General features: G+C 46.5%; 1 protein-coding gene and 1 long non-coding RNA gene across 3 annotated transcripts in view; one reads left to right on the forward strand and one right to left on the reverse strand.

The window, feature by feature from the left end:
- Positions 1-6,292, reverse strand: part of LOC135000458 (uncharacterized) — a 136,184-nt gene extending 129,892 nt beyond the window's left edge. Inside the window, exon 1 of the long non-coding RNA XR_010202357.1 lies at positions 6,107-6,292. This is a non-coding gene — a long non-coding RNA (uncharacterized LOC135000458). The remainder of the gene's footprint in view (positions 1-6,106) is intronic.
- Positions 1-13,855, forward strand: part of ARHGAP42 (Rho GTPase activating protein 42) — a 615,245-nt gene that overhangs the window by 498,659 nt on the left and 102,731 nt on the right. For both annotated transcript variants that reach the window (XM_063951500.1, XM_063951501.1), the window contains one exon: positions 7,868-8,027. In XM_063951500.1, the coding sequence (XP_063807570.1) occupies positions 7,868-8,027 (160 nt within the window). The remainder of the gene's footprint in view (positions 1-7,867; positions 8,028-13,855) is intronic.

Here is a 13,855-nt window from a genome sequence, read left to right on the forward strand (position 1 = left end):
GGCGTTTTAGGGCCCCTGATGGCTTTTGAGACGCCTGGGCAGGCACGGGCTGAGAAGCCGGCTGTCCCACATCTGCTATGTCGTCAAACCTTGTATGTAAGGAGTTGACACTGTCACGTAATTCCTTCCACATGTCCATCCACTCAGGTGTCGACCCCGCAGGGGGTGACATCACATTTATCGGCATCTGCTCCGCCTCCACATAAGCCTCCTCATCAAACATGTCGACACAGCCGTACCGACACACCGCGCACACACAGGGAATGCTCTGACTGAGGACAGGACCCCACAAAGTCCTTTGGGGAGACAGAGAGAGAGTATGCCAGCACACACCAGAGCGCTATATAATGCAGGGATTCACACTACCCACAGTGATTTTTCCCTTATAGCTGCTATAATACACAGATTTGCGCCTAAATTTAGTGCCCCCCCTCTCTTTTTAACCCTTTGAGCCTGAAAATTACAGGGGAGAGCCTGGGGAGCTGTCTTCCAGCTGCACTGTGAAGAGAAAATGGCGCCAGTGTGTTGAGGGAGATAGCCCTGCCCCTTTTTCGGCGGACTTCTCCCGCTCTTATAATCATAATGTGGCAGGGGTATTTTACACATATATAGCTTATTAAGCTATATTATGTGTGATTTGCCACTCTTATGGTACTCTAATTGCTGCCCAGGGCGCCCCCCTCCCCAGCGCCCTGCACCCATCAGTGACCGGAGTATGTGGTGTGCACAGGGAGCAATGGCGCACAGCTGCAGTGCTGTGCGCTACCTTAATGAAGACCGGAGTCTTCTGCCGCCGATTTCCTGGACGTTCTTCTTGCTTCTGGCTCTGCAAGGGGGACGGCGGCGCGGCTCCGGGACCGGACGACTGAGGCTGGGCCTGTGTTCGATCCCTCTGGAGCTAATGGTGTCCAGTAGCCTAAGAAGCCCAAGCTAGATGCAAGCAGGTAGGTCCGCTTCTCTCCCCTAAGTCCCTCGTAGCAGTGAGTCTGTTGCCAGCAGATCTCACTGAAATTAAAAAACCTAAAATATACTTTCTTTTCTTGGAGCTCAGGAGAGCCCCTAGTGTGCATCCAGCTCGGCCGGGCACAAAATTCTAACTGAGGTCTGGAGGAGGGTCATAGAGGGAGGAGCCAGTGCACACCAGGTAGTCCTAAAGCTTTCTTTAGTTGTGCCCAGTCTCCTGCGGAGCCGCTATTCCCCATGGTCCTTACGGAGTTCCCAGCATCCACTAGGACGTCAGAGAAAATAAGATTTTAAACTTTAATATTAGAATCTTTTTCTCGTAGTCCCAAGTGCGGACTAATTCTGCAAGACTTGTATATAGTTTTGCTTACATAAGGGTTATGTTATAGTTTTCATCGGTCTTGGACTGATGCTATGTTGTTTTCATACTGTTAACTGGTTAGTATATCACAAGTTATACAGTGTGATTGGTGTGGCTGGTACGAATCTTGCCCTTGGATTAACAAAAATCCTTTCCTCGTACTGTCCGTCTCCTCTGGGCACAGTTTCTCTAACTGAGGTCTGGAGGAGGGGCATAGAGGGAGAAGCCAGTGCACACCCAGACCTAAAGTCTTTCTTAAAGTGCCCATGTCTCCTGCGGAGCCCGTCTATCCCCATGGTCCTTACGGAGTCTCCAGCATCCTCTACGGACTACGAGAAAAAGATTTACCGGTAGGTTTAAAATCTTATTTTTACAGGCTGGTATTATCTCTTACCTAGCTTTGATAAATCTAGCACTAACTGTTTATTGTTTATTACTAAATAGCCTTTGTTTTGACAGTTATGTTTAATCTAGAAATTACATTTCATTTGCATTTACATAATTTACATACATGCTACAAATTGGTTTTATATATTCAAATTCTTTGAAGGGCCATATTGCAATTTGTATCGCCCACTGCTTCTTGGGTGTACAATGGGGGTAATTTAAAGTTGATTGTGGCAGCAAATTTGTTAGCAGTTGGGCAAAACCATGTGCACTGCAGGTGGGGCAGATATAACATTTGCAGAGAGAGTTAGATTTGGGTGGTTATATTGTTTCTGTGCAGGGTAAATACTTTCTGCTTTATTTTTACACTGCAATTTAGATTTCAGTTTGAACACACCCCACCCCAAATCTAACTCTCTCTACACATTATATCTGCCCCCCCTGCAGTGCACATGGTTTTGCCCAACTGCAAACAAATTTGTTGCTGCGATCAACTCTCAATTAGGCCCAATGTGTACTGATCACCGTTTCCTGGTTGTACAATGTGTACCGCCCACTGATTCCTGGTTGGACAATGTGTACCGCCCACTGATTACTGGTTGGACAATGTGTACCGCCCACTGATTCCTGGTTGGACAATGTGTACCGCCAAATGATTCCTGTTTGGACAATGTATACTTCCCACTATTTCCTGGTTGTACAGTGTATACCGCTGGCTTCCTGGTTGTACAGTGTGTACCGGCCACCATTTCCTGGCTATACAATGTGTATCGCCCACCGTTTCCTGGCTGTACAATGTGTACTGCCCACTGTGTAAGCAGTATTACCATTATGCAAGTGGGTGTAGTCGGACAGTTTAGCTCCTGTTCTAACAGGATTATTTCAGTCCAAAAAGAGTTTTACTTTTTTAGCACAGGGCCCACACAACTATATTTGTCATGCCGCACAACCAGATTGGTGGGCCCAGCCTGGACATTTGTGTCAAGCATAAAGCTGGCTACATACAGTATGCCAAACTTGCCTACTTTTGAAAACTAGTTTCAGGGAGATTGTAGTTGTTAGCAGAATGCACTTCACGAAGTGCCATTTTGAGGGGCCAGTCATATTCTGCCCAAAGGGCGTGTCTAGCTCCACCTATGCACATATCTATTGCCACTCATTTTAATGACTGACAGACAATACAGAGAGCGTTTTAGTGACAATCAGTCAATATGGAGAGCATTTTAGTGACCGACGGACAATACTGAGAGCATTTTAGTGAACGTCAGACAATACAGAGAGCATTTTAGTGACCGCCAGACAATACGGAGAGCATTTTAGTGACCGCCAGACAATACGGAGAGCATTTTAGTGGCCGCCAGACAATACGGAGAGCATTTTAGTGGCCGCCAGACAATATGGAGAGCATTTTAGTGACCGTCAGAAAATACGGAGAGCATTTTAGTGACCACCAGACAATACGGAGAGAATTATAGTGACAGTCAGACAATACGGAGAGCATTTTAGTGACCGCCAGACAATATGGAGAGCATTTTAGTGACCGCTATACAATACGGAGAGCATTTTAGTAACCACTAGACATTATGGAGAGCATGTTAGTGGCTGTCAGGTAATACGAAGAGCACTTTAGTGACCACTTCTATAATTGAGACCCTTAATAACCCCCAGTATGGACCCCATGCTAGATATAGTGGGGATAAGTGAGGGCGCAATTACTGGTGTATAGAAATATATGCTGTCCCTTATGCTGTGCCAGAGACTCATTGCTGGCAGTGGACACTGTGGGGTAGAAGTATGACCAGGCAATATGGGAGGAAGTGGTATCAGTGCACATTACTGTATGTGCACTGATACCGCTTCCACTACCATGTATTACAGTGGCTATGTGTGCCAGGTGACAGGGGCGCTATGCACCCCTGTCGTTATCATCCCTGCTGTCTTTAAGATAGCGCACCGTTGTGCGGGACAATGTGGCACTGGCAGTTCCAACAACTGCAGCTATCGATTTTGACAGCTACAGCTATCATTGCCCCTCTACAGCACTGTCTATGGCTGCAGGCTGACAGAGATTGTGCTAAACAAAAACAATGAAGTTTTTTTTTGTTTTGTTTTTTAAATAACTGTGGGTGTCGCTGGGGGATGTCTGACCGGCGCATGCGCCAGCCAATGCAGCCGAAAAGGGAGAGTGCACTTTGGAAGACAATCTGGGACCTGCTTTTCTACACTAAATGGGCAAAGCAGGTCTTGCCAAATAATGGCAGAATGCCTCAATGATGATACATCTACCTCTCAGAGCAGCTCCAGGAGCCAGCATGTGGGTAATGGAACTGCAACCCGCGCTAGCTACACAGGGTCTCGTGGCAGAAACCCGTGTGGGCACCGCAGTGTGGAGGAGTACAACAGCAGCGAGTGGCAGCAAGCCCGGTGGTGCCACTGAGGTGGCTGCTATGTTGAGCAGAGTGTGTTGCGGCGTGTTTGTAAAGCGGTCTGCATCTAAGGGACAGCAGCCAGGAGAGGGGGAGCTGGAGGCGGACCCGGGCGGGACTGTATACTAAGTGCCGGCCTTCCCTCCGTGCCTGTCTGGGAAGGAGGCCGGACTTCAAGGCGTAGCTTTCAAGTAGGGTAGAGCCGGAGGCTGGAAAAGGTACAGTAGACCGGCCCCATGCGCACGGGTATTTACCGAAGGTGGTGTCTTCTTTCCACCTTAATCAGGAGATCGTGGTTCCGACCTTTGCCTCTCCTGACTTGTCTTCCAAAGAGAGGTCTTTGGATGTGGTACGGGCTCTCCGTATCTACGTGTAGAGAACTGCCTCCATCAGGAAGTCGGACTCTCTCTTTGTTCTGTTTGGTTTTCACAAACGTGGCTGGCCTGCTCACAAGCAGACCCTGGCCAGATGGATTAGAATGGTGATTGCACATGCTTATGTACAGGCTGGCCTTCCAGCTCCTGCTACCATTAAAGCCCATTCTACTTGGTAGGTTGGACCTTCTTGGGCGGCCCACCGTGGTGCGACCCTTGAACAATTGTGCAGGGCGGCTACGTGGTCCTCAGTGAACACGTTCATAAGGTTCTGTGCCTTCGATACTTCCGCCTCCCAGGATGCTTCCTTTGGACGCCGGGTTCTTGTGCCCGCTACAGTGTGTCCCCTCCCATAAGGAACTGCTTTAGGACATCCCCAATGTCATTCCCTGTGGAGCCCAGTGTACCCCGCAGCAGAAAACGAGATTTATGGTAACCGTTGTTAAATCTCTTTCTGCGAGGTACACTGGGCTCCACATGGCGCCCACCCTGACCGCACTTAGCTTCTTTGGGTTGGTATGGCATTAGCCGCTGACACCCTCTCCTGTCGTGAGAATGTGGTGTATGTGGCTACTAATAGTTGTCGTCTCTTTTGCCTGCAACTGCATTGGACTGGTTAACAAAAACTGAGCTCCTGTGCAAAAGGCGGGGTTATAGAGGAGGCAGCGCTATGCATTCTGGGAAGAAGGTCAAAGCTTTGAGCCTGTTGGTGCCTCGGATCAAGATCCTACTCTACACCCCAATGTCATTCCCTGTGGAGCCCAGTGTACCTCGCAGAAAGAGATTTAACAACGGTAAGTTCTTACCATAAATCTCGTTTTCGCAATAACCGGAATGCAAAGTATTCCCAATGTTGGCCCCTGTAGGCAGAGGGTTTCCCCGGATCCCACCCCGGAAGTGCGCATGCGCAGCAGCCCTGGCACCATATTAGGCACATCACAGGGACCTCTCCCTGTGGGTGTCGGATAATACTTCCAGCCAATATGAGTGCATATTGTAAACGCGATCCTGGGTGATAATATCATGCCAAGATTGCAATGAGTACACGATAAATGATAAATGGGCCTCTTACTGTTTTTAAAGTCCGCTACAATCATCAGCGTCTATACATTGCCCATAATTCAAATAAAATGTAAAGCTTAATTCTGTGTAAGGGCGTGATGCACTAAGAAGACGGTACTAATTGCATATGCACTAACATCGCAGTGGTACTAGTTGCATAAGGACCTCTTTCAGTAAGAGCTGTCCTTTGCGATGAGCGCCGGACACTGGACATCCGGGTATCGGCCCCAGGAGTCCGTTTGCGTATATGCGCTGTAGCCGCAGGGAATGCTGGGAAGGATCCAACTGGATCCGTCTCACAGCACAGTGAGGAAAGAAACCCATTAGGATTCTATAGGAGGCCTGGGGATAGAGGGTTTAGCACATAAGGAAATTCTGTAAAAACCCAGACAACTGGGTTTTTACCACAGTGTTTCTTTAATGCATACCACTCCGAGGTGAGGGGAAAAACGGCTTTATTGTTGCATCAGTTTGCCCAGCTAGTTTGGACTGCCATATCCAGCAGCACCAGCCCCATGATCCAGTTTAATTACCTTCCATTTGTAACAGGCTACCGTTGTGGGGGGAGAAAGAAGAGACTAGCAATTCTGCCGCACGTGCTGGTGACACTGCTGCTCAGAAATCCTCCTCCTCCGATACTATGAGGAAAGATCCTAGTTCTCCTATGTGACCACCTCTGTCCACAATCCCGCGGTGGCCGGCATTTAAATAACATGACGCCCACATTATGACATCTCCCGTGCAGGCCCCGCCCTCGGCATTACAGATTCCCCGATAATGCAAACTGCGCATGCGTGAATCCGTAATGTCGAGGCGGGGCCTGCACGGGTGATGTCATAATGTGGGTGTCATGTTATTTAAATTTAGGCTACCGAGGTTGTGGGTAGCGGTAGCGGCTGTCATTTAAATAACATGACGTCCGCTTCATGACGTCGCCATGCAGGCTCCGCCCCCTGGCATGTCGAACTCGCGCATGCGCAGTTCGTATAATCGGCAGGCAACAAAGAAAACCGGGAGTACCCGGAGGTTTTGCGGAGCAGCGGGAGGCTCGTGTAAAAAACGGGAGCCCAACTGTGACAATATGCTTACATTTATTTGGCCTAGATGGTTGGTGTTTTCATCAATGAACATGAGGCAGCAGAGCCATTTGGGGCATGAATATATTGCCTATATATTACAAAGTTAAATATTAGGTTTTATGGATAAAATCTCTGGATTAGGGGGGGCAGTCAGAGGCCACTACGCCATGTTTTACAATTGCTTATCTTGTGCTTTGCATTTGCTGTCAGGTGTCAGAATACAGCAAGATGTCTTGTGTGGTTAACCTGTCTAGCCCCTGTGTTTGCGTAGTAAAACTCAGCACTTTAATCATGACTTTGGGACCACATTCTGGTACCTGTTTGGACAAGCCATAGCACTATCTACTTAAATGTCAACTCAACTGTTGCTTTGAGAACAGCAATAGCCCTAGGAGAGGGCGGGGGTCACACCCCAAGTCCACATCCGCCGAAAGATCAGCACAGTTTTGCCAACTAATATTTTATACTGTTCAAAGCTATGGGACTGGCTCCTTAACTACCCATGTATAAATCAGTTACTTGTCTATTTCAGCTTTTGGGGGATATGTATCAAGCCTTGGAGAAAGATAAAGTGAGTAGTTGCTCATAGTAACCAATCCGCTTCTGTCATTTCAAATACAGTGCTAGATAAATGACAGAAGATTGGTTGCTTTGGGAAACGTCACTACTTTGTCAACTTTATCTGCTGTCCAAGGCTTGATGCCTCTCCCCCTCAATGTTTTACCATTAACAATATTGCTTGTGATAACATTATAAGAACTCCAGAATTGATGCCTGAACTTTGAAAATTGCTAATTATCTCCCAGGACGTCTAATATGTTACATTCTATGAGGTATATTTAATTAGTGACGGATCCTCTCTGACGGAGAGGATCCAACACTTCAGTATTCAATTTGCAAGCATTTTCAACAGGTTTTTGCCCGTTTCTACAATGCCGATCAATCAGCATTGTCGAAAACGGGCCAAAAACCTGTCCGAAATGCCCGCAAACTAGACAAAATACGTGGATCCGCGGCTAATGCGCCGATCCACATGTTTTCCAGCAAGTCGGAAAAACAGCACTGGACCTGAGTAGGTTGAATCCAGATTCGACCTAAAAAAGTCAGAAAATGCAGTTTTTCCAACTTGTCGGGAATTCCAGCAATAATTGAATAGAGCCCCTATGCCGGGAATTTATTCCCTTATTAACAGTGTAAATATATTTTATCACGCAGGGTGTCATTGCACAGCCAACAGAATCTTATGACCGTTTCCAACCTCGGTGTGATCTTTGGCCCCACACTTATGAGAGCGCAGGAGGAGACTGTCGCTGCAATGATGAACATCAAGTTCCAAAATATAGTCGTTGAAATTTTAATAGAACATTATGAAAAGGTACTACTATTATTATTATTATTATTACTATTATTATTATTATATCCATATTTTTAAATGGACAGTGGTTTATTTTGTAGTATTTTATCTGCTTACAAGGAGTTCTAACACATGAAAAATGACATGGGTCCCCTCCCTCTGAAAATATGATGCTGGCAAGTAGAGAAAATGGCATCATTCCTGGCAATACAGTGCAATCCACCACACCATCATTCATTGCAGGGTGTACAGTATGGGCCCCCATTGACTCAGGGGCCCATGCACACCCGGCACTCATTACAGATGTGCCACTGTCTGCATGTATGTTGGAATGTTCGAGTCTCAAGCTAAAGTCGTCATTAAATTATTTTTGTGGTTTTTTTGTGTGTTTTTTGTTAACTTGTCAAATTATTTTGTCCCATGCAGTAAAATAAATTGCAGATGAGATTTTAGAAAAAACATTGGTCAGGGATGCAACACACACCAAATTGCTTCATGGAACTGCACGACAAAAAATGGACATTTCTTTATATAGTATCTGTTCCATCCTACAGGTGTATTCAGTTATTTTATAGGAAGAGTTTTCACCATAAACAGAGTTATTCCCTAAGTGGGGATAACCAGGGCCACCTTAATGGATAGGCACACTGGGCGGATGCCCGGGGCCCCATGATTCTAGGGGCCTTTGAGCAGGGGTTGGGTTGCGCCAGAGTGCATCTGCTTTTTCGGGCTGGTGCCTCAGTAGCTTATCAGAGTGCTGACAGCCATTCACTGTATGGAAGCATGTGGAGCGATGGTGCGGGACCACAAGAAGGGTACGTTATGAAGTTTTATTTATATTCCTGTCGATGGGTGAGTAGGTTCCCCAGTGCATTGCTTTTCCCAAGGCCTTCAATGCTGTTAAGACAGCCCTAGGGATAACTGCCATGGAATACCCGCTATTTACTTTCCTGGCAGTTCACTGGGGACCTCTGCTGGTCATCCTTTGTAATCACCTTTGTGCGCCGGGTGGTCGGATGCAGATCTTGATGTGGTTTGCTGATTGGAGGGAGGCGGGGCTGTTCCCATCAGGAGGCAACGCCCCTTTCTAACCCTGTGTCAGTGATATATGGAAGGCAGATCAGCTGATGTCATCAGTAATAGCGCAAAATGTTGCTCATAAGACAGACAATCTGTTTTAGTCCAGACTCCAGAACGTCAGCATGTCGCATGTATAATTTGTTGCCATATTATTAAAAACCTGCTGTTCAAAAATGAGGAACTTCCAGGTCTGTTATATGTTAAATAAAATGAAAAAAAGTTTCAGGTTTATTCAAAGAAACTTGGTTATACTTCTGAACGCTGTGCAGCCGGTGTCTACTTGCTTCTTGCAGAAATTAGTTTTGTGACACCAACGTGTATTTTCTATGGAACAGGCCAAGGATTCTGTCTCTGTATAAAAATATAAATCTCACACTTGAAGCTTTTATGATTAGCTCTATGACATGGTATCAGCACCTGCAGTATGTGAGATAGATGTTACTGATCCGGGCTACAGACTGCTTATATTATGAAGTTATTATACTGTCTGCTTAGAAAGCGGTAATAAATGATTACAGGTTGAGTCTCCCAGATCCAAAATGATTGGGACCAGATGTATTTCGGATTGTTCCGTAGTTTGCATACCATAATGAGATATCTTGGGGATGGGACAGATTGCATTTATGTTTCATATACATCTTATACACATAGGCTGAAGGTAATTTTATTCAGTATTTTTAATGCATTAAACTGTGTACATTGAACCATCAGAGACTGAAGGTGTCACTTTCTCAGTCGCTCTCAACATATTTGGGATTCCTGAATATTTTGTATATAGGAATTTTGGATATGGGAGACTCAACCTGTACTGCCAAACTTTGTACACAGATCCGACCATCTATTGTGTGGTTTGTATAATAATATACATTGCAAGGATTTAATATGCCCCAATACTTGTGGAAACTAATATGACCAATATTCCCTTACCTGGCATAATCTGGCATTATGGGCTTTAGAATACATTATTATACCTGCAATGTGTGATATCACAGCACAGAGATGTAATGCTGTATTTCACAGTTCTTAATGCAACTACAATACAGGCAGCTTGCTGACTAAGGATGTACTTTTCCTCACCACCCTCATCATCTAGGTCTACATTGTACCTCCAAGGGCAATCTTACAAAATATGCTTTCTCCACTCTAAACTGATCAGGAACCGTCATACTCTGTACCCACTTCACCGTGCTCTGCACTGAGCTCATTGTAGCCAATGGACACTATGATGTCTTCCATCCCAGTCTACACAGAGCTCATAACAGCTCAAGATGATGGCTTCCATCCCACTCTACACTGAGCTCATAACAGCCAAATATGACGGCTTCCATCCCACTCTACACTGAGCTCATAACAGCCAAATATGACGGCTTCCATCCCACTCTACACTGAGCTCATAACAGCCAAATATGACGGCTTCCATCCCACTCTACACTGAGCTCATAACAGCCAAATATGACGGCTTCCATCCCACTCTACACTGAGCTCATAACAGCCAAATATGACGGCTTCCATCCCACTCTACACTGAGCTCATAACAGCCAAAGACCATGCTAACAAGTTCCCATTTCTCTTGCCAGAATTTACACCAGCCAGGGATTGTCCTACAAAACTATGACCTCCATTTACTATTCTATTCTGAGCACATAACAGCCAGGGATCTCCCAACAAAATTATGCCCTCCTTCCAGCAATCTACACTAAGGCCATAACAGCCATGGATCTTCTAACCAAATGATACCATCCTTCCACCAATCTACACTGAAGCCATAACAGCCAGGGATCTTCCAACAAAATGATGCCCTCCTTCCACCAATCTACACTGAGCTCATAACAGCCAGGGATGATCCAACAAAATGATGCCCTCCTTCCACCAATCTACACTGACACCATAACAGCCAAGGATGATCCAACAAAATGATGCCCTCCTTCCACCACTCTACACTGAGGGCCTAATTCAGACCTGATCGTAGATGTGCTAAATATAGCACATCTACGATCAGTCACACAGACATGCGGGGGGGGGGGGGGGGAAGGGGGGCAGGCACCCAGCACAGGGCTAGTCTGCCCCGCATGTCAGGCTTGAACCACCCCCTACCCCCGCACAAGTACAAAAGCATCCCACAGCAGCAATGCTTTTGTACTTGAAGAGTAGTTCCCCACCAGCACAGCTCCTGCACGCTGGCAGGGAGCTACCCGTCGCTGTGAGGGTCACAGCGGCTGCGCGTGACGTCACGCAGCCGTCGCAGCTTGCCTCCCGCGCGGTCCGGGCATGCCTGCATTGCCCAGACCGTGCCCCTAAAATGGTGGCCAAACGCCACCGGCCTGCACCCTCCCGCCCAGTAAACGCCTCTGCCTGTCAATCATGCAGAGGCGACCGCAGAGCTGAGACGGCCGTCGGCTGTCTGGCATGCGTCGGCGCATATGCAGTTCAGACCTGAACGGCTGCTGTGCGAAAAAATGCACAGCACCGATCAGGTCTGAATTAGACCCTGAGGCCATAACAGCCATGGATCTTCCAGCAAAATGATATCCTACTTCCACCAATCTCCACTGAAACCATACCAGCCATCAAACCTTCCTAGAGACCTACAAATCTCTCACATACTGCAGCACACCTTCTGTGGGGATACGGTCATTAGGTCGACCACACTTAGGTCGACTACTATTGGTCGACATGGTCACTAGGTGGACATGGAAAAGGGTCGACATGCGTTTTTCACATTTTGTTTCTTCATTTTTTTAACTTTTTCATACTCCACGTGGATTACGATTCTGAATAGTAACCTTGCCGAAGCATGCGAGGGGACACGGTGCACTAATTGGGGTTCCCCCTTACTTTATGAAGAAAATGACACCAAAAAAAAACCTCATGTCAATCTTTTTCCATGTCGACCTTGCTCACGTCGACCTAGTGGCCATGTCGACCTAATGCATGTCGACCAATATTGGTCGACCTAATGACCCATACCACTTCTGTGATAGCTTTAGAAATAGAATACACCTAAGAAGCTTTATTACAATAGGTTTTTTACTTTATTTCTTTTTTTTTTGCAAACCAGTTACAAGGAATGTTGCACCTCTTACTGTGAAATATAAATGGCGTACTTTTACCATGTACTTCAATAGAAAAATAGTAGGATAGTGACCTGATTGGGGAGCCCAGTGACTAAAAAGGACTTTTCTTTTTTTTTGTGAGTTTATGAAAAGTTGCCTTGACATTCACTGGCATAAAAGCATTCATGCAACTTTTTTTATTCTTACAGGTTGAGTATCCCATATTCAGAAAAATGGAATATTCCGAAATACGGAATTTTCTGAGTGAGACTGAGATAGTGAAACCTTTGTTTTCTGATGGCTCAATGTACACAAACAGGGCTAGGCTCCTGTTACTTGTGGCAGGCCCCCATGTGATGTGTGACCTTGTCTCTTTGTCAGTGCACAGACTGAAGTGCCAGGGCTGTTTTAGAGCTCCAGCCTGTCCCTGCGGATAAGATGTGATATATTCGCCCAAATCTACAACACGATAATTGAATACATGGAAGGCCTGTATCAGTTATCGCTCGCAGGGATAGAGCATGCGAGAAAGCTCTGTCCCTGCAAATCCGCTTTCCGCAATTCTCAGTTCTCCCTGAGATTGTACCGAGCATGCGCCGTCGGCTAATGAGACCAACCCCCCCCCCCCCCCCCCTCCTCCACTTAAACTTACCAGCCCGGTGATAGGCGAGTCTCTCCTCCGGTCAGCTGGTCCAGGGTCACAGAGCAGGAGCCGGCGATCAGCTGACCAGAGGACTGAGCTCACCGATCACCAGAACCTGGGTGCAGGTAAGTTTTGTTGTCAGCCTGTCTGATCAGAGCAGGAGTCGGGGTACCGGGGGGAAGGCGGGTGCCTGCTTAATGTTATCTCCAGTTAGCGTTGTTATTGCATCGGTCTCCCCTGGTATTTTTACACAATTGCCCTTAGTATATTCGAGCAGATCACATTTCCCATTACAAGAATGAGAAATGTGATCTGATTACTTAAATATATACAAATGAAAGATCTTGGAGTAGTTATTCACAAAAACTGCTCCAAAAGTCTATTAAGACATTCAGGTGAAACTAAAGTAATGTGAAAAGGGTGTGAAAAGCACTTTTTTCCATTACTTTAGTAAAACTAATCTTGAAAAATATGCCGTAAGAGGTGGTGGGGAGTAAAGGGTGCACACAGAACCGGAGCGTGCACACAGAACCGGAGCGTGCACACAGAACCGGAGCGTGCACACAGAACCGGAGCGTGCACACAGAACCGGAGCGTGCACACAGAACCGGAGCAGGTACTTTTTTTCACTTGTGAGCTGAGTGGTGTCCTAATCTGGACTACTCCCCATAGAGAGATGCTAGATTCCTAGGCCAGACCACCCAGCTGGGGAGGGCTGCTAGCCTATCAAAATCACAGTTTGACAGATGTCACGGATCAGTTAGGGATAAGGTAATCAGGGTAATTAAACGGAAAACGTATGAAATCTTCTTCACTGTGTATGTTATTAACCTTATAATGTACAGTACATAGGGGATCATTCCGAGTTGATCGCTCGCTAGCAGTTTTTAGCAGCCGTGCAAACGCTATGCCGCCGCCCACTGGGAGTGTATGTTAGCTTAGCAGAAGTGCGAACGAAAGGATCGCACAGCGGCTGCAAAGTTTTTATGTGCAGTTTCAGAGTAGCTCAAAACCTACTCAGCGCTTGCGATCACTTCAGACTGTTTAGTTCCTGTTTTGACGTCACAAACCCA

This window comes from Pseudophryne corroboree, chromosome 2 (assembly GCF_028390025.1).
Source record: "Pseudophryne corroboree isolate aPseCor3 chromosome 2, aPseCor3.hap2, whole genome shotgun sequence".
NCBI lineage: Eukaryota > Metazoa > Chordata > Amphibia > Anura > Myobatrachidae > Pseudophryne > Pseudophryne corroboree.